Below are 19,520 nucleotides of genomic sequence, written 5' to 3'. Positions count from 1 at the left end.
CTGTGATCAGACAGAGACATCCAAAGGTCGAGAGTTCGAGCCTCTCCGAGGACATTCATTTTTGGTCATTGGCTGTTGTTTTCATTTTCTTTTGGAAAAAGTGGGATGGTTTGGATGACGTCGGATTTCTTTCTATTGCGCTGATGTTTTTTCCGCCAGCGTTCAATGATCACTATGATACTCTCTCGAAAGTCATAGTTTTGCAAGTTGTTTATAAGTGTTACTCAAGAACCATTCATTTTTGCAAAGTCTCATGAATCATTCATGAGAATGACTGATCCGAGCAGGTTTTGCAATGTCTTGAGCTGAGCCAGCAGGGTGAGGCAGAGCTGGAGTGAGTGCCCCGCACCCACCTAACCCCACCATCACCACCACCATCGCAAAACACACGGGGCACTACCAGAGAACGAACATCACTTACAAGACACATCCGCTCCCGTCCCAGAGAGCAACATCTCACCACACAGCACAGACAAAAATGGCGACGAGGATACCGCACCTCCTCGAGACCTACCTCGCCCTCCCGCCGGAATGCGCGCAGATCCTCCTCACAAGCGTCCTCGGCGCCAGCACCAACTGGCTCGTCCTGCGGTACCTCTACTCGTACCTGCGCAAGCCGAGCCCGGGGGCAGAAGACTCGCCGGCCGACGACGTCCGCGTCGTCCTCGTGAGTTTCATGCGGGACTTTGCGTTCTGGAAAGAGGGCGCGGGAAGATTGGTATGTCACTCACTCACTCACTCACACTCTCTGGCCCCCCTTTCTTCCGGACCCGAAGCTGAACGAGGAGAATAGGGTCTGGATCTCGAGGCGCTCGGTCGCAGCGGGAAATTCGTCTTCGTCGACGGGCTGAGTGGGTTGTTCACGGGTGTCGCGCCGCCGGCGGCCAAGGGCAGGAGGACGCTCTGCGGGGCGAAGCTCCCGGACGTCCAGCGCGAGCTCGAGGCTGCCGTCTCGGACGTGGCCGTCGCGGACGGCAAGACTGTCTTGATTGTCGACCAGCCTGATCTGCTACTCGCCGCAGCTGGGGAGGGTGTCACGGGGCTGACGTTGAGGAATTTGTTGCTTGATGTACAGGAGGTATGTTCCCAACTCGGCTCCCTTGCCAGGCCATCCAGCAACACATGCACGAATTTCATATGTATCAAGGATGAGTCATGCTGACGGTTACTAGAAAGTCCACGCCTCGATCGTTACTGTCGCAGCAGACGAGCCGCTTGTGGCTGCGCAGGCTACGACGCTGGAGAAGGAGCAAGCGAGCTTCGTGTTGGGGCTTGCGCACGCCGCGGAGACGGTCGTCAGCTTGCGATTGCTGGACACGGGGACGGCGAGCGACGTTAGCGGCGTATTGAGGATCACTGCTGGAGGCGATGGGGACGGGGAGAGGGCTGTTGAGGAGACGGAGCTGCTGTATTTCGTGGGCGGGGATGGAAGTGTCAAAGTGTTTGGACGGGGCCAGTGAAGAATGAATCACTGGGATGGCGAATAGCTCCCACAGGACTGTGAAGTCACAATTGGGGCTTAGGCTGAACATTCAAGATGACGATGACAAGAGAGCCCAAACTGCCTTTCACCAGAGGCAGCAAACATCAGCACGTCACGATCGTTCAAGAGCGCGTCTTGGAATGTCGTTAGAATTGCGACATCGCGTCGGGGGATATCTTGAACCGCAGGGAATCAAGGTGGTGGAAAGAAGCCAAAAGCCAGCCCATTGTTTTATCGAGGATCCGTTTTCCCTGTAAAAAAGAACTTGTTTTCCCCATATGCCCACGCGCGAGAGAGAGATGATGATGATGACGCAAAACACCCAGATGCCAAATGCTCGTTTGGTTTGTGTTGTTTTTTTTGAATTGGCCTTCGCTGATCCGCAGTCAAGCGATTGGGGAGCGGGGGAGCGGAGGAAAAAAGGATTAACAAAAAAATTGTGTGTGATTTTGTTGTTTCGTGTAATCGTTCCCGGTTCTCACGCCCTTTTCCCCCCGAATGCCCGAATGCACAGATACCCCCATGTCGACACCCTTTACATTCCCATCGTCCAAGTTCGCATCGAAAAAGAGACCGCAGAGAGTTGTTTACGCCTGGACGGCAGGGCCGGCGGAGCCCTTGGGGACACCGGTCTGGAAGCCGTTCTTGAAGCGGCGGGAGACGTCCTTGAGGTAGCGCATGCGGCCGGTGCCGACGGTCTTTCTCCGCTTGGCCTTCTCGGACCAGTTGTCTGTATCGCCCTGCGTCAGCATTTCCGGTCCACGATAGTCATAGTAGGAAGTAGTTCGGGGAGGGAGGGTTGATGGCGTGTGGTTCGAGGTCGTCGTCGGAGGGAGAGAACGTACACTTGCGAGTCTTGGCCGAGGGGTAACCGCAAGAAGAGCAGGTGTGCTTCTGGACGTGGAGAGATCGGCGACCTGTGCATCGGATCGTTCGTCAGTATTTCGGATCTGAATGTCGAGATCTTTTGGGAGAAAGCTCGATCGCATCGGCTCTTTCCCCCGGCCGGATGGACTTACCGCAACGACGGCACAGAACGTGCGTCTTGTTGTGTCTCTTACCAAACGAGGAGGTACCCTTCGCTGCACGGAGTCGTTAGCAAATTTCCTCCCCCAGGACAGATGGAAAAATTCGGTTTGATCGCGGTTCTCGTCATCGGGCGGATGATTTCGACGACGCGACAGTCGGGGCGTACGTACTCATCTTGGCGGTGTTCGGTGGTCGACGATGGTGGTGCGGTGGTTGCTGGTCGGTTAGTTGGTTTGCGGAGGAATCTTGAGATGGTCTCGCGGGAATCAAAAATTCGTGACCCTAGCCGAGCGCACACAATTTGCCGTTTTGCCCGGCTGAATCTCGGGGGAAATTGCAGGTCACCTGACTCGGGCTTTCTCGAGGGAAAGGACGGTTGGGGTGCGTGCAGGGGCCATTGCATTTTGGTGGGGCACAAGGACGGCCCGCAATGCAGCAGCAGCGGGCAGTGGGCTGCACTGGCGGCAACTGTCACTCCCATTTCGAGCAAGGGCAGCATTTTAACGTGGTGCATCGAATCATTGTCATTGAGGTTATTCTGATCTCTAAATCAGCCAACGCCGTCCATTCTCGGTAGTATTCCAGATTGCCTCGCGCGCGGGTATAGAAAAAGTTCATCGCATCGTCCACCAATTTCCCCAGCCTTCAAACCCCCCACACAAGATCATGCTCAACCCTGAATATCAAGCATCTGCTTCAACGCCGCCTCGCTGGCCCGTAACCACCGCCCGCGCTCCTCCAGGTCATCCTCATCACCGCCCGCGCCGTCTTTCCTCCTGCGCGCTTCTTTTGCTGCGGTCTTGCTGTTCTGTCTCTTGACCTCAAGTGGTTGTAATTCAGCCTGCAGTCTTTCGAGTTCCTTTCTTTTCCTCGGCACCCTGGCTTGCAGCTGCTCCAATTCACGGTCCAGCTGCTGTTGTTGCCTCTTCTTCTCGTCTACCAACTCCAGTGTCTTCGCCAGCGGAAGATTCATCAGCGGACTTTGTCCCGGCGCCTGCGCTTCCTTGAGCCCCGCGATACGCTCCTCCAATTCGATGATCTTGTCGGGTAGTTCCCTAAGTTTGGCGGTGTCTAACTGCACGCTCTCGTATCGCTTCGCCAGCTCCTTTCCCCTCCTTTCCAGCTCCGCCACCATATCGGCGACCTCCACCTTGAGCGCCTTGAGCTCGGCCTTCGCTTCGAGGTTCGCTTTCTCGAGCTCGAGGTTCTCCTGCGGCGTGACGATGAGGGGCGGGTCGCCGACGATGGCGCGAATGAACTTCTCCTTAGTCACCTGCTCGACGTAGGAAAAGCGCAGCTTCGCGAAGAGCTCCTTGTAGTGCGCCAGGTCGGCGTCGAGGCTGTCTGGCGTGGTCGCATCTTGGGAGGCGTTGGAGGCGTCCGATGTTCGCTGTCGGGATTCTTGGTTCGCGGCGCTCAATATCGGCTCGCTAAGCTTGATGATTGAGATTTCGTGGTTCGCGTTGAGGTCTTCGATTTTGCGCAGCACTTGCGCCGCCTTTTCCGTGTTCATCGCGTTGCGTCTCTGTGGTTGACTCTCGTTTCGTGGTGTTGACTAAATTTCGGACACGCTCAGCCTGGTCGCGAAATTGGGAGGAAGTGCGTAGCTGGCGACAAATTGCAAATGTTTGTGATGTCTTGTGACGTTTGTTTACTTCGGTCCAGAAGGGGAAGCGCCCTCCTTATCGTTATCGTACCCAATCCTTATCTTATCGCAAGGTAGGCGTCAGGGCCCTGTCGGAGATCCCCTCGCGAGGCTTCTGCGCTTTGTCGATCGTCCTGTCCGTCCGCCACAACTGCTACATCTTCCCTCTTCAATCATCCAGTACCCCGCAGTCTCTCCGAATCGTTTCAATAAGCCGACTGATCAATAGAGCTTGACATCAAAACCATCTCACCTCGGCCAGGCTCGCGAGGGCTACGATCTCACCCGAGCGCACGTCATCCGCCAGCAGGAATCAGCAAACGACCCGTCGAGGCACGCTCGATGCAGGCTTGGTTTTGAAGCGCCTCTCCTGGAAGGCTTGCGATATACCCGCTTTATCTCGACCACTTTTGGATAGAACGACTGGCAATATGGCGAACTACGACATGATTCCCGACGACTACGTCGCCGATCTCCTCGCCAAAGAAGCAAACGAATGCTCTCTGAAATACTCGAGCATGGGGTTAGAGGCGTTCAACACCAAGAAGAAGTACGTCCGATAGCCTCCGACTCCCCTCACCACGGCCCTCCATCGTCCTAACCAACCCGCCAGGCCAGCAAATATGCCGAAACCCAACACCCGGTTCCTGCGCCACATCATCAAGGACACCGACACCCACAACAAGAACCTCCTGGCCAAGGAAGCCGCCGACTCGCAAGCACGACTGAAGGTGCTCGAGAACGCCGAGGAGAAGGAGCGAAGGAAACATGCGGGCCCGCAGGACATTCGCAAACGGCAGATGGGAGACATCAAGGCTATACTGGGCGGACGCACGCAGAGATCTACACGGACGGATGAGAGGTCGCACAAGAAGGACGCTTCGTCGCCGCGCCAGAGACATCGAGACCGTAGAAGCGAGTCGCCCGAACGTGGGCACAGGAGACACCACCGAAGAAGGGACGACTCGGATTCCGAGCGCGAGGATCGTCGGAGGCATAAGAGCGGCCGGCGGAGATCACGATCGCCTGATGACGGGTCTAGGAGACATCGTCACCGGTCGCCGGTCGGAAGGGACTCGACGTCCAGATCGCATCGGAGCGACAAGGAGCGCAGAGACTACGACGACGAGGACCTAATGTCGAAAGGTCGGCGGGCACGAACAGACAGGAGCAGGGAGACACAGGGCTTCTCGATCAAGGGCAGCAGCAGCCGGCGCGCGGCGCAAGAGCACGATTCCGCCGCCGCATCCGACTCAGACCCGCTCGACGACATCATCGGCCCCGCGCCGCCCGCGCCAGTGCGTTCTCGGGGCCGCGGAGCAGCGTCGGCGTCGTCCGGCATCGACAAGCGCTTCGAGGCCGACTACGACCCGAAGATGGACGTGGAGATGGAGAGTGGCGCGGCCGGCGACGCGGAGAACTGGGACGACGCCGTGGAAGCCTTTAGGGACAGGCAGAAGTGGCGGCAGAACCAGGAGCAGCGGATGCGGGCGGCCGGGTACGACGAGGAGATGATCAAGAAGTGGAAGACGGGCGAGCAAAAGGACGAGAAGGATGTGCGGTGGGCCAAGGCCGGAGAGAAGCGGGAATGGGATCGCGGCAAGGAGGGCGGGATGAGTGGGCTGTTCTCCGAGTTTAACTGACCTGTGACCGACCGCCTCGTCCGGCGGCTGTGGTTCGATCATTTGTGTTTAAGCGGTGTTGATGGTGGTGTTGGTTAATTCATGGCATGGCGGGTCTTTTTGGGCATAACGATTCGGCTGGGCTTTGCATTGCGTCGTGACGATTTCCTCAGTATTGACTATCAACACGGTTCAAGTACTTTACTCGTAGCTATTGAAATCCTCGAAATCCTCGCTTGCACCGCCATCACTGCATCTGTGAAATTATCATGAAGAACCAAAACCCTCGATTTGAGGCTGGTGACAGGGAATGTCACCGACCCCCCGTTCTTGGTGGGACACGCATGCAAACGGCGTTTCAGCATCCAACGTCCTGGGTTTGTGAAACAAAACGGTACGTAGCGGGTGGGGAGTCTCTCAAGATCTCACATGTTCATCCCAAACTTGCAGCGTGCCTTACGATATTCATTCCAACCGGCCTTTGGAGACTTGTTTAAGGCCGTTTGCTGGTTGATGAGGATGTCGGAAAAGTGGCTGAAGAGTGGGAATTGGACGGTGTTTTCCAGCTTTGAGGCTGATAAGCAGGCGAATGCTTGGAAGAAAGTGTTAACCGCCTCAGCGTGGCTGTAGAAGTTCGATTATATGCGAGGGTGATTTGCAGATATCTGAGAGTTTAAAGTTGTCAGATCTTGTCTGTGAGAATCATTGGCTTTTCACCCATTCTTCGTAAGCGCAGTTGGTGGTGGACAAAGTGATGTTGCCATGCTACACGCGCTTCTCACGGAATTATCGAGATGACTTGACTTCACAGCTCCGATTATCGTCGGCTTTGGGGGAGTTATTGATGGAGGACGCGGTTTGGAGGGTTGCTGATGCTGCCAAAGGTGCTGCCGTCTCGTCTCGGCTTTCATTGAAAAGGACCAGCGATGTTGATTGATGTTGTTTCTATACCGGGAACATTGTCAATAACGAACGGTTCGATGTCCCGCGACCGTGACTGTTGATGAACCTGCGAAGGGTTCTTGCAAGAGCTACACGATCCGGATCGATCTCAGCACAGGGCCGGGTCCGGGTTTATTCATCATTTCGAACGCTTTCATCGGGAAGGGTACTGAGACGTATCGACATGTGAGAATATGGCAGTATATTCATCAGAATGATATCCGGAGTACTCAGTTGGGGAAGTATCTTGAATCGAGCCAGAGAAGTGAGTGGTGTGAGAATAACAATGTGCAAAGGAATTATTAGTTGATTTTCTCTACTCCCCAAAGCTTTCAACCTGCGAACGGAGTAACGCGTTGGAATGCAATTGTCTCTCTATGAAGTCGAAATTCACTACGTGTCGACCACGCGAAGCCGCATTCAAAGCTCACCCGACCCCGAGAAGCAATCGCGAGCTGCGAGCTGAGTGCTTGCGGCGTTTGAGGTTGAAGGTGAGGAATGTGGGGTGTCCCGCCGCAAGCCACGATACTGGGACCCTTGGACGGCACTGCCACGGACGGGTCGTCACTGATTGAGTGCATGGGTAAGGTAGATGCTTCGGCGGAATGGGAGGAGCTGGGGGTGGGGGGGGGGGGGGGTCGAATGTTTCTGTTCGTGGAGACGGCGTCGCAGATCCAGGCCAGGGATTCTGGGACGAAGAGACAGTGGTAGTGTTCACGACGAGTTCCCGAGAGATTATGAACGAGATGCTCGCTTTTCCGTGTAGGCTGAGGGTGGTGAAGATGCTGCAACTCTTTTGGCGGCTGGGTTGGTCGGGGCTGGGTTTTTGGCGGCAGTCGTGGAAACGAGAGTATGGTAGGCTGCGGACGCGTTGCTTGGGGTTTTGGCGATGAATTGAGTTCACGGCCGAGCGTTGAGGTTTTGGCATGGGTCACTAGCTTCAAAACCCCAGCTGTCTGTGAGCATTTTCTGCAGGAGCATTTTTGAGGATCGGCGTTGGATGAGATGGATTTCATAAGGCAGCTGTTATCGCGGATATTTCATCAATAGGACGTAGCTGCAAGGGTGGATAGGTGAGGTAGGCAGTCAGGAGGTGATGAGACGTGTTTGCTGTCGCGTGCGGTGTCATTTGGACGATGAGGGGATAGAGTGGTGGGCTTGATCATCGTGAATGAAGCTTATCTATTGTCTTGGGTGGTACTGGGGGTCTACAACATATGCAAGCACTCTCAGTCGGGCCTCTACGAACGGAGAGGTCAGCAGCGAAATTCATAATCGCATCTCGCGATGGCGTCAATCTTGACGTGGTGCTTATCAGAATGCGGATGATCCGATGTGAAGGACCAGATCTTTCCTTTGGTCGTTGGCTCGGCTTCACTCAGGTCGGCTCGGACTTGGGTTGGGTTAGGTTAGGTTTCTCGCGTGCGCAGTCAGTCAGCGACGCTAGGCCGCGCCTGGGGGTGTTTGTTTCGATGCGCTGAAGACGAGTCGTCTTTTCGTTCTCACACACACACCTCACACACCACACGAGTGAAACTTGGGGGTCACGAGGGGTTGTCCATGCGCGCCGGCGCTGGCGTGAGGTCATCGAAGGCAGGTAGGGAGGGGGAGCTGAAGATGCGCCTGAAAATGTGAGGTCAACGCAGTCAGCCTCGAAGAATGAAGCTTTTGGTGGTGAGTTTTGCTGCGTTGGGTACGCGGAACAGATTCGTCACCTCGTTTCTCATCTTTTCGCCAAGGTGTTTATGGTTGCATATTTTATACAGATTGGCATGAGATGCGAGGATGAGCACGATGACAAGTGAGGACAAACATCGATATGAACGAAGGAACAGAAACACCAGCGTCGGCACTGGCGCTCGTAGAAACGTCCAGTCACCCGTCGGCTTCAAATTTCAACCACGGGCGGCCGGCGTCAACGAGTCTGATGGTGACAGGCACCGGCACCCACACTTCAGGTCCATCAGAACTGAGACCGGAAGCATTCCATGTGGGGTTCAAGACCTCCACCAAGACATGGACCGCATTCCAAGACGGCACCGGTGGCCCATCCGACCAACAGCAGCAAACCTTGAAGCCCTTTTTATGGTGTGGCTGCGAGGTTGCCTTACTGCTAAGCGTGGGCTATGTGCCGCCCAAGCCGGTCGGCGGACGGCTTGCCCCTGTTACGATGACACGACCATTGAGGATCCGTTGATGATTGATCCATTGATTCATTGAGACGACTGATGAATATGATGATGCTGTGAGAGGAGTTTACTCATAGCCATTACTGGCGAGGCTGATGACGAGCCCGCGTCGAGTTGAATAAGCTCATTGTGTGAATGGTGCCACGATGTATCAACAAAGAAGCCCCGAAGCGAGACCTCAATCTTTCCCGTCCATTCCTGATGCGCCCACCACAGCCGACTTCAGAAGTTCAGCCAGACAGGGCCCCTAACCCCCCGCCGGCCGCTCAGTGTGTCACTGGCCCGACCGGGAGGAGAGGTCACAGCCAACTGCGGAATGGTGAGGTGACTTTTCTGGGCCTTTTTTAGGTGCCTACGATGTACCGGGCAGGGACAAGAGTACCTTACCAGGCCCTTTACTTTGGACCGCCCCGCCACCCGACACACCTGGCTCAGTCTCTGATCATCTCTCCGTCCACGTCCTTTCCTGCCTTCCGTCCATTCTGACTCTGTCTGTCTGCATGGCGCCGATGCACCGCTCCGCCTCCGCGCTGTATGCACTTTCCACCATTTCAATAACCTGCTGATCGACCAACTTCGTCATTACTTTTGCTCCCCCTTTTGTGGCCTCCTTTTGTCTCTTTTTCTGCATTTCCTTCCCTCCCTTCCCTGAACCGACTCTTCCCGAAGACACGAGAGGTCGCTCCTACCTCCTCCTCTGTCGCCCCTCGACCGACGATTCTCCCACCGTCGCCTTCAGCCTCGTTCTGCTCACCGAAACGACTGTTTCGATTTGCATGATTTCGCGCATGATCGGCACCTTTGCAGTCCGCCGCTGAGCCACCGTCGGCAGCTGGTCGACCATTGACTTCGACTTCGACTCCGACTACGATTACAGACTCTGTCACGTCAAATCATCGCCGCATTCGACCGACTGACCGGCCTCCGTGCCGTGTGCCGAACCCGCCGTTATCTCGATTCCCGACACCCTACATACCTCACGATATAGAGCTCCCCGTCTCTGTTTTCCCTTTATACAACATTACGACCCGTTACGATACCAAACATGCGTACCCCGAGAATCGCCATCCTCGTCCTCTTCTTCGTCGCCTCCCTCTTTCTCTTATGCCGATCCGTCACCTCGCTGGCCCGCTCCAACACCGTCGTCGCTCCCGCCGTCGTCCCGCCATCGCGCTTCACCAGTTTCTTCTCCTTCACGGCCCCCTTTTCAATCTTCACACCAAATGCTGCCATCAGCCTGACGGATGACAACAGCACCTCCTTCGTCGCTCGTCCCGCCGCCTTCGGCCCGAACCTTCCCTCCAAGGGTCTGAGCGGTCAATTATGGATTGGCAGCGGCTTCGCCGACGATAATCTCCAGGAAGGCGAGGGCGAGGGCGAGCTTGGCTGCAGCGACATCCCCGGCTGGGAGGACGGCAAGTCGAATCCCATCCTCAAGTCTGCCACCAAGGGTGTGTCGAAGGCGGACGCAAAGGTTGCCACTGCTGCTGGCAAGCCTAGCCACCACAAGCGGGACAAGACCGATAAGGACGCCGTCCCCGACGATACCGTCCCCCCGCCAGGGACCCGACTCAAGTCCAAGATCCGTCCTCTTGACGACGGCACCGACGACTACCTTCACCAGGGCCTCGCCAGGAGGCCTCAGCCGAACCACGATAGCGCTCTGTCCACCGAGTCGACCCACGCCGATATCCAGTCGATACAAGAGGCCGCGGAGATCGCCGGGAAGATTGTGCTGCTCAGCCGTGGCGGCTGCGGTTTCCTCGAGAAGGTCAAATGGGCGCAGCGACGCGGCGCCATCGCCCTCATTGTCGGCGATAACCAGAAGGGCGGCCCTTTGATCCAAATGTTCGCCAGAGGCGACACTTCCAACGTCTCCATCCCCTCCGTCTTTACCGCACGGACCACAGCCCACCTTCTTTCCTCTCTCACCCAGCCCGGCAGCTTCATCGAGGACACCATCGACGAGCATGGGCGCCCCGCCTTGAAGGTCTTGAAGTCGGACGGCACGAACCGGAAGAACCGGAAGAACAAGCTGAAAGCCGCAGCGACTACCCCGACCCCAACAGCAAAGGCAACAACCACCCCGAAGGCTCAGGCGCCCAAGAAGGGGAAGCCGGCAAAGACCGAAGAGAACAAGCCCCGAGTTGGCTGGTTCAAGTGGCTCTTTACTTGGGGCCGCCGAAGCGGGTCTGGCGACAACAGCATCCAACCTCCGAGCAGCGGGCGCCATAACTGGGTGCTCGTTGACGACTGGAGCGAGGAGAAGGACAAGATCATTCGCGATGGGCTTGGAAAGGCTGCCAAGCGAGGCAAGGGGAAGACCGCCGACTCTCGCAAGGCGGAGGACAGCTTCCAGATTGGCGTCCAGGACTGGCGCGATCCCGATCTCGTGGATGCCCCGGGAACCAAGGACACGGAGGACGGCCTCAAGGTGGAGACGGGGACCAAGGTTAACGCGAAGAACGGGAAAGATATCAGCGGTCCCAAGGGAGGCAGCATCACCCCGGGCAGTGGGGAGTACAACCCCGACCTACCACCAGTCGAGGTCAAGGGCTCTGCTCCCGGAAAGGATTCGTCTTCGCGTAGCGGCCTCATTTCAAAGATCTTCGGCGACGACGACGGCGCCGATTTCTCCAAAGAGGAGAAGACCAAGGAACCGCCCAGGCCGGAAGAACCGATCCCTGACGACGACGAGCCCGTCGGCCATGACGGTCTCTGGGTGACCATCACTCCTTCCAGCAGTTCTAGTCCATTCTTTGACACGTTGCTGGTGCTCGTCATCAGCCCTCTGATAACATTGAGCGTAGTCTACGCCCTACTTATCCTCCGCGCGCGTATCCGCAGAAGACGCTGGAGGGCGCCCAAGTCCGTCGTCGAGCGCCTGCCCGTGCGGACGTACCACACCGTCGCCGCGTCGCCGGTGCCCTCTCCGAGAATACCTTCGCCGACCACCGCGACCCCCACCACGCCCCTTCTTCAACAGACTCCCTCTCGGCCTCGACCTCGCTCTAGAACAACGACGGGAATCCCCGAGTCGGAGAGTCTCTTGTCTGTCAACTCTGCCCTGCAAATGCCCAGATCGCCATCGCGTGCAGAACACGAGAAGGCTAACGGAAGCTACTCTAGTGAGTGGAAGAAGTACATGGGCCGTCAAGTCGAGTGTGTGGTTTGTTTGGAGGAGTACGTGGACGGCGTTAGCCGCGTGATGAGCTTGCCTTGCGGCCACGAGTTCCACGCGGAGTGCATGTGAGTTTTCCGTGTTATTCGTCTGTGGTACCTGACTAACCAATCGCAGCACGCCTTGGCTGACCACACGCCGTCGTACATGCCCCATCTGCAAGGGCGACGTCGTTCGATCACTCGCGCGCGGCTCACCATCCAGCCCCCGCTACGAACCTTATCACGACGACTCCGACGAAGAGGTTGAAGCCGAAGGCTCCGGCTCACGAGACAGAGACGACGACGTGGAGCAGGGCATCCTCTCCCCGGCACCGAGAGGCCGCCAGAGCAGACAGGAAGGGTGGCTGGGCATGCTGTCAAGCTCGTTTGCATCCTCATCCCGGTCCAGTCGGCCGCCGCAAGAGGACCGCGACAGGTAGCCGCGGTCATCCTCACGAATATTTGCGATTTGTTATTTGGCTTTTCCGGCGGTTTAGTTGTCAAAGCATGAATGCGACTCTTGGGAGACATGGGGACACGGCGTAATTAGGGGTTTCTGGGACAGGACTGGGCTGAACTGCATCGGGTCGCCGGGTAAACGGCCTCTCTCTGGGTGGTGGTATGGGAACCTCACTACACTCGCTTTACTGCTTTTTCTGTTGGTCTCCTTTTTTTTTTCACTTCTCCTGCCGTCATGTTCTCGCTGGCCGGTCGCCCGGCCCCGTCTGTCGATGGAGGCCAGACCCGCGACCGGCCGCGGTGTGGTGGGAGTGGCTATTATACCCGTTGCGTGTGTAGGAGACTCCCTTTCTGGATGAATACAATCTCCATTGCCAGTGCCCTTTCATGAGTCGATGCCATCGTGAGACGCCGCGAGAGCAACTCGAGTGAGTGAGTGAGGGGAGATACTCTGGACGGATTGGGCTTGCTTCGAACCCGTGGCGTGCTGAGACGCGGAAACGCTGCGGTCTGCGGTCCATGTCGCGACGCGACTGATGGCACTTCTGGCCGCTGCTGCTGCCGATGTGGCTGCCCGCTTGCTGTCTCCGTTTGAAGCTTCACGATGGTCGCGGCCGTGCGCGCCGCGAGGTTGCGAGAGTTGAAGGGCGAAGCGGGCGAGGTATCACGGCCGTTCGACTTTTGCCATCAGTTGCCGCTATTGCTGTCGCCGCCATTACTGTTACTGTCACCGCCATTGCTGTTATCATCACCGCTATTGCTGTCACTGTCACTGCTATCGCTGTTACTGTCGCCGCCGTCGCTGTCACTGCACGTCATCGTCCGCGGAGTATGAGGCCCGAATAAGTCCAATTGCAAACCGTGTCGACGAAGACTTTTCTCTACTGTCCCTTTCCCTCCGCTCAATGAATGGTCCTCGGGGATCTTATCGACTTCTTCCTCATGAGACGCAATGCTAGGCGAATCCTACTCGCTCTGCGATCGCTCCTTTGGACCGCCGTTGTAGAACAAAAACCACTCGTCATGGACAGGCTCGTGTCCCACCCCTGGCGGGTGGTCGCCGTCTTGCGGGTCATTAACTTCAAAGCAAGACGTGGTCGACATTGGTGATTGAGACGGGGAGGATGGTCTGAGAGATTCTCTGCCGGCATGGCTCGATTCGTCGCCGCGGATGCGCTTGGCCGCTTGAGGCTCCTGCTCAGGGCCTCGTCTCTTGCGGCTCGGGTATCGGGTCCCGGGCCGTTGCAAGGCATACTGCTTCAGCTTGTCGCAGTATTCGATCGCCTTGTCCAGGCGCTCCTTTCGTCTGGCATGCTCCTCAGCATCCAGGAGCTCCGGTTTCTCGTCGTAAGTACTGTAGCTTGCTTCGTGGCGACGGGCCTGGCCAGGTACTCCGAACTCAAGCAACAGCCATCCGTCATACTTGTAGGGTTCGTTAACCCATTCGGGTGGAAGCCAGCCTTCGAGATTCGCAATGTTGTCAAGATCGAAGACCTCAAAGGGATGGATGGGTCTCGAGAGCTCCTCGAAGCGAAGCGTCGGCGGCTCTCCTCTCATCCTGGGCCATTTCGTCAGGGAATACACCTGGCTGAAGGAAAGATGCAGCAACACAGGCCGCGGGTGTCTCAGCACCGTTCCTTTCTCAAGATTGGTGACGAGGATGCGATGGATGCACCAAGAGTCGCGCTCGATGCCTGCCTTCAAGTGCTTAACAGACTCGCCGAGGAGCTGTTTGAGAAATCTCAGTCTGGTGGTCTTGGCCTTCATCGTAAGCGAGATCGTTCCGCCGTCAACCTTGGGGACGGAAACCGGGTTTTCCTTGGGGAGAAACATTTCGGATTCTTTGTCAAAGGTGGACAAGGCTCTGATGGAAACACCCTGGACGAACTCCGTGAGAACGATCCCGACACATCTGACGCTGCGCCGTTCCTCAACCTTGAGGACCCACGTGCCGAAGAATTCGGGAATGATGTGGTCGGGGCCAGTGAGCTTGTTCTTGTAGAAGTGATTGAGCGCAGCGCCTTCGCGGGTGAATTGCGAATCCGCTAGCAGAGCGTCTGACTCGAACAAGACGTGGTCGATCACCTTGACGAGAACGTGGCTGCCCTCCTCGAGACGAGCATGAACAGCTGTGGTGTCGTTGGCAGGCTCGACTAGAATCTTGCCGAGAAAACACTGGACGTTGCTCTCGCCCAGACCCCCATAAACTTGCTTCAGGATCTGTACGCGGGCGTGCTCGCGATTGTCGGTGTGTTGCTCCGGGTCGAAACCGCCGGGGTATTTGGCAATGGTTTCTTCGATTGAGTTGCCGTCGCTGTCCTCCTCAGGCAGTGGCGAGTAGTCGTTGGTGCCATGGGGACGACCCAGATTCGGGTGAGGTATGAGATCCAAAATTTTGTTATCGCTGAACCGCTGAAGAGCGGCGCGTTTGGCCGCCTTGCTCATGATTGCTGCTTGACCGTGGAAAGGAATGTGATGGTTGGGATGAGGTCGACTATGTCGATAATGCCGAGAGCAAAACCGAAGTTGTGTGGAAAGTGTCGCATTTGAGGCTGAAGAAAACCTCGGAGGAAGGGGGGATTTGGAAAACTCTGGGAAAAGCCTGAACCGTGGTTAAGGTGAAGGCAGCAGTTTGTCACTGTCACACGCACAAAGGCCCAATGAGGCAGGCATTTTCTAATTTGGGTTCAGCGCATTCAACCGGTCATCCAGTGAAACCTTCACATTGCAAATAACATTGGCCGAAAATATACATTTGCCTACATGCACGTCTCTGCAGCTCTGTTTTGGCTTATTGTATACCACAAGGTGGGTGGGCGGTAGACTTCGCCTACTGCTTTTGACAACCCCCGGTTTGAAGCGCTTCATTCTCTTCCCCCAGGAATATCAACATAATAAGCCAAAACCCAACCTGTGTCTTCTATCTTGCAGACACTCGATCACTGCACTGGGCTGAAGCGGTGTGACCCCGGTCCAGGTGAGGCTCACCTCAACTCTTGGGATAATTTGATTGACTGGCCTGCCACTGCCTGACAAAGAGCTTCTAATAACCGCAGATTGCGGATATCACCTACAGTCCAGTGCCGTCTGGCTCCCGATACATTGAGACACGGCCAGAGCTGAAAGGTGGAATCAAATGTCTTCCCGGGAGCGAACAGACAGACAGACGACCGCAAATTGCATCCGCCATACGGCATATCATCTTGGAATACATCCAAGAAGCCAGACAAATTCATTTCATACCAGCAAAGGTATCATCTTCGCCTCAGTACGTATTGATGTCAATGAGCTCATCGTGGCATGAACGATTCCTGGGTTGTTAAGTACTCCATGGGCTGGTATTGAATCCCTACCTTAATGAGGCCAACAGAAAAGATGAGTTCCACGCCATGTCTGGGTGACAACATCACGAGGTGGAGTCAACGTCCCGGGATCTGCTTCCAGGTCAGCAGAAGAAAATGAAAGACTGGAAAGGTCAGGTTGTATCCCGCTCCAGGCGACTGACGGGCTGTGATATCCCACGGCAGCTTTCAGAAAGAATTCCACCAGAGCAAAGATTTGAGGACACGTGCCCAGCACTCTTGTTCCTTTCTGTCTCTGCCCATAGAATATTCTCTCATCCCTCAAGTGTCACTCTTAGTTCTCGTCTCTGTCCGCCGATTATTCACTGTCTTGAAGCCTTGGGAATGACCGTCTCGTAGCCTAGGCCATCACATTATCTTCCTTCTTTTGACTTCCGCAGCACAGTGTCTTCTTACGTCCCCCAGGCCCAATGGCAAGGACTCCATCATTAGGTTGGTCTGCCCATGAGGAGAGGGTGGTTGCATGTTCGCGTTCTTAGGTTGAGGGGGGAAAAGTTGCTTGTTACTCTGTCATCTCCTGCCGACCATCCCCAAAGAGTCTCGCCATGGGCGGTTTGTCTTGGTGAGAGCTTACAATAGACTGAGATCTCGAGAGATCTGGGGTATTGGATTGAGCGTATACACTGTTTTCTTCCCAGACAATCATCTTTGAGCAAACCTTGGAGCACTTCTCAAAGTCATAGGCCTATTGGCTGGAGAAACTTTTCTGTTTACCTATGACAATGTAGAATGATATTGCTATGGAACCATGGGCAACATTGGGTAATGAGGCGTGCTTCTGAAGATCAACTAACACATGGGCAAGGGAGACCAGATTACCTCATTAGAGAAACGGAAGTAAAGGAAAGCACACAAGTCGGATAGGTACCACAGCGACTGCCGTGCATTTTATCAACTTCTTTGTATGCCCTTCCAGTGCATAACTGTCTTTAGTGTGGGGTGGCTGGGCATAATGGTCCTAACTTTTGTGTCTGATGTCAAGGTGCTGTGTGCCGTCCCAACTTTAGCTGCAGCCAACCGTTGATGCGCTCCGCTTTGACTGTTCAGAAAGAAAGAAGAAAACGCCGCAAAGAGCTTGGAAGTACCGAAAAACCCAACGGGTAAAAAGCCATTGGAAGCAAAAGTGACTGGTTACTAGCTGGCTCTAGACTACCTAGCCTACCTCTCCTCTAGCATCTTCCTGACGAGATATTTTGTTTGGGGCATGGTAGGCCTGTCAGGACTCATCTTCTGCACACTTTTCTCAGGCCTCTCCGCTCGAGCATCATCATAATCGCCCTCCGTCTCATACCACCCACAGAACTCCGACGCTGAACAACCACTATGAGTGGACCAGCCGTCGCCGCCGCTCTTCGGTGGTACGAAGACAAGCCCAAACTCAATCTCGTACCTCATCTAGAAGCAGATGATCCCCAGGGCAGCTCACAATTGCCCCAACCCGAGGCAGAGATTGAGGACACCATTGCTGAACACTCCGTCAACTTCAAAACTCAGGATCGTTCGGATCAAAACAGCCACGTCATTGTCCGAATCGAGAAGCGTGTTCATGGAGGGCCGGACCGCGCCACTCAATCTTTCCTGGGCAAAGTCATCAAGACGCCGTCGGCTGCCCACAATGTGGACTCCAAGGATCGCGCCAAAATCTACTTGGGCCAGTTCCTTCTCGTCAAGGTCATCGACGCCGAATTCTTCCAAGTCGACCCAGAGTACGCCTATATGGTGACACCTGCCTCTCAGAGAGCTGATGAGAGGTTCGTTGAAGAAGCCTCCGCTCTCCGCCATTTGCACGGCAAAGAGTTCACTGGGTTTCCGCACATCATCCCCCGTTTCTACGGTACATGGGTCCACGAGACTGGAGAGGGCAACAGCAAGAGAGATATCCGTGTCATACTCACGGAGTACATCTGGGGCCATTCCATTGAGTTCTTGTCCAATTACCAACGCCGCGAGGGTTGCCTGATTCCCCTCGCTGGCGAGCAAGACCTGCCAACCGCCCACGACAAGTCCGAACCGCTCGTTGTGGATGAGCGAACCCGCCTTAGAATTCTCAAGCACCTCCTCGACGATTACGTCGAGCTCCTGCGCACTGGCGTTAAGCGAACTGGTTTGCAGGCTCGCCAAATCATGATCACTCTGAACGACGACGACGGAAATAAGCTGCCCCAACCCCGACCGATGCTGCTCCGACACAAGCTTACGAGGGTGTCTTCTGCGACGGTATGGGCAAGAATGCAAGAATGGTCAGCTGAGAATCCCTGCGCGAAATTTGATAAGCCTTTGCACCCCTTCGAGATCTGCACGTGGGATTTCATCTCGGACCTCGTTGGCTGGCTTCCCGAGGAGTGGAGGCGGAGGGAGAATGCCTTCATGTATGAAGGATGGCTTCTGCTTGAGTTTGGACGAATCGGCGAGGACGGCGAGGACAGCTCAGTCCAGGAATACTCGACTCTTGCCACCAAGGATCTCATCATGAAGTGTACGGGCATGAGTGATTCGTACCGCGAGAAGCGCTTGAAGGCTGCAACAGTTTACTGCAGAAAGCTGGAGAAGCAGGCAAGGCTTTACCGCGACGAGCTCGAGAAGCATGCCAACCAGCCGCCAGAGCAAAGTACCGGAAGCAAGAGATCAGCCGATTCGCCGCCTGCCACGAGAAGGGCTTCGAAGAGGCTGCGGCCACAATCAGTGATTTCCGACCCGGCCAGCTCCAACAGCGACGAAGGCAGTCGGCGTAGTGACTCGGATCACAGCGAGTACAGGCCTCCATCGACCAAGCAACCTGCGAAATCCGGACAACCGCAAGCATTCGATGAAAAGTACGACCTGATATATGGTGGCTGCCCCGAGGAGCTTGAAAAGTCGACAGGTGATCCATCCAAGGATCAGCTGGCTGCTCCGTCTGCCGATCAACCCATGGTCGGGGATGATATGACTGATATCGTGCACCATCAGATGATGGCCCCGTAGTGCCCCGAGGATGATGCCGAGCCGGAAGTGGTAGAGCAGGCGGATCCGGAGGACTTCATCATGAGGTTGGTCTACCCATGAGGAGAGGGTGGTTGCATGTTCGTGGTCTTGAGGGTGAGGGAAAGGGGGAAATCGTGTACTAGATTGGAATCGTAGATTGTCAGAATTCTTTTGGAGCCGAACAATGCAAACCTAGAAAGTGATGGCAGCAGTTGGCCACCCGCATCTAAAGCAATGCAGCTTTCTTACGTGGCTGATGAAGCGGACCTTGCGATGCGTACACCCCTCCACGGTTATTATTCCTGGTCGAATACTTCAGGGGTAACACCGGATATCAAGGAGAACACTAGAGCTAACAGCAGTAAGGATAGGACTAGAGATAGCGAGAAGTAGTTACAAGGGAAGAATAACCGTGGAGGACTGTAAACATGCAATGTGTAGACCATTTCATGGTGGCATTGGCGATGGCAGCGGTTGATCTCCTTGCAGCCGTCATTTTGCAAAATCGCGGGGTAATTCTGGATTCATGATGTGATTGGTCACTTGCGTCTGTGGCGTGCCCCACCTACCAGCCACAAGAGAGAGAAAAAAAAAAAAAGGGGGGGGGGGGGGTAGCCGGAATGAATTCAAGACCAAATAAAGGTAGTTAAGACAAATATATAA

At 55.5% G+C, this 19,520-nt stretch overlaps 6 protein-coding genes across 6 annotated transcripts; 4 read left to right on the top strand and 2 right to left on the bottom strand.

Moving 5' to 3' along the window:
• Positions 1-478: 478 nt before the first annotated feature.
• Positions 479-1,460, top strand: CkaCkLH20_10549 (uncharacterized protein; the record flags this gene model as incomplete). The annotated part of the gene is made up of 3 exons (XM_038893263.1): positions 479-718; positions 794-1,078; positions 1,173-1,460. The coding sequence occupies 3 exons, from the start codon at positions 479-481 to the stop codon at positions 1,458-1,460; spliced, it is 813 nt and encodes a 270-aa protein (XP_038741378.1).
• A 610-nt stretch (positions 1,461-2,070) lies between these two features.
• Positions 2,071-4,025, bottom strand: CkaCkLH20_10548 (60s ribosomal protein l37; the record flags this gene model as incomplete). The annotated part of the gene is made up of 4 exons (XM_038893262.1): positions 2,071-2,213; positions 2,329-2,400; positions 2,503-2,565; positions 3,188-4,025. The coding sequence occupies 4 exons, from the start codon at positions 4,023-4,025 to the stop codon at positions 2,071-2,073; spliced, it is 1,116 nt and encodes a 371-aa protein (XP_038741377.1).
• A 563-nt stretch (positions 4,026-4,588) lies between these two features.
• Positions 4,589-5,800, top strand: CkaCkLH20_10547 (pre-mRNA-splicing factor 38B; the record flags this gene model as incomplete). The annotated part of the gene is made up of 2 exons (XM_038893261.1): positions 4,589-4,707; positions 4,771-5,800. 2 exons carry the CDS (start codon positions 4,589-4,591, stop codon positions 5,798-5,800), a joined length of 1,149 nt encoding a protein of 382 aa, XP_038741376.1.
• A 4,155-nt stretch (positions 5,801-9,955) lies between these two features.
• Positions 9,956-12,512, top strand: CkaCkLH20_10546 (pa domain-containing protein; the record flags this gene model as incomplete). Its single annotated transcript, XM_038893260.1, has 2 exons — positions 9,956-12,159; positions 12,209-12,512. The coding sequence occupies 2 exons, from the start codon at positions 9,956-9,958 to the stop codon at positions 12,510-12,512; spliced, it is 2,508 nt and encodes an 835-aa protein (XP_038741375.1).
• Positions 12,513-13,497: 985 nt separating this feature from the next.
• Positions 13,498-14,976, bottom strand: CkaCkLH20_10545 (uncharacterized protein; the record flags this gene model as incomplete). The annotated part of the gene is made up of 1 exon (XM_038893259.1): positions 13,498-14,976. The coding sequence occupies one exon, from the start codon at positions 14,974-14,976 to the stop codon at positions 13,498-13,500; it is 1,479 nt and encodes a 492-aa protein (XP_038741374.1).
• Positions 14,977-17,216: 2,240 nt separating this feature from the next.
• CkaCkLH20_10544 (uncharacterized protein) lies at positions 17,217-18,857 on the top strand (the record flags this gene model as incomplete). The annotated part of the gene is made up of 1 exon (XM_038893258.1): positions 17,217-18,857. The coding sequence occupies one exon, from the start codon at positions 17,217-17,219 to the stop codon at positions 18,855-18,857; it is 1,641 nt and encodes a 546-aa protein (XP_038741373.1).
• Positions 18,858-19,520: the final 663 nt, after the last annotated feature.

Source organism: Colletotrichum karsti (genome assembly GCF_011947395.1).
Source record: "Colletotrichum karsti strain CkLH20 chromosome Unknown Scaffold41, whole genome shotgun sequence".
NCBI classification, from domain to species: domain Eukaryota; kingdom Fungi; phylum Ascomycota; class Sordariomycetes; order Glomerellales; family Glomerellaceae; genus Colletotrichum; species Colletotrichum karsti.
Note: the sequence above shows the minus strand (reverse complement) of the source record. Positions and strands in the feature narration are given on the sequence as shown.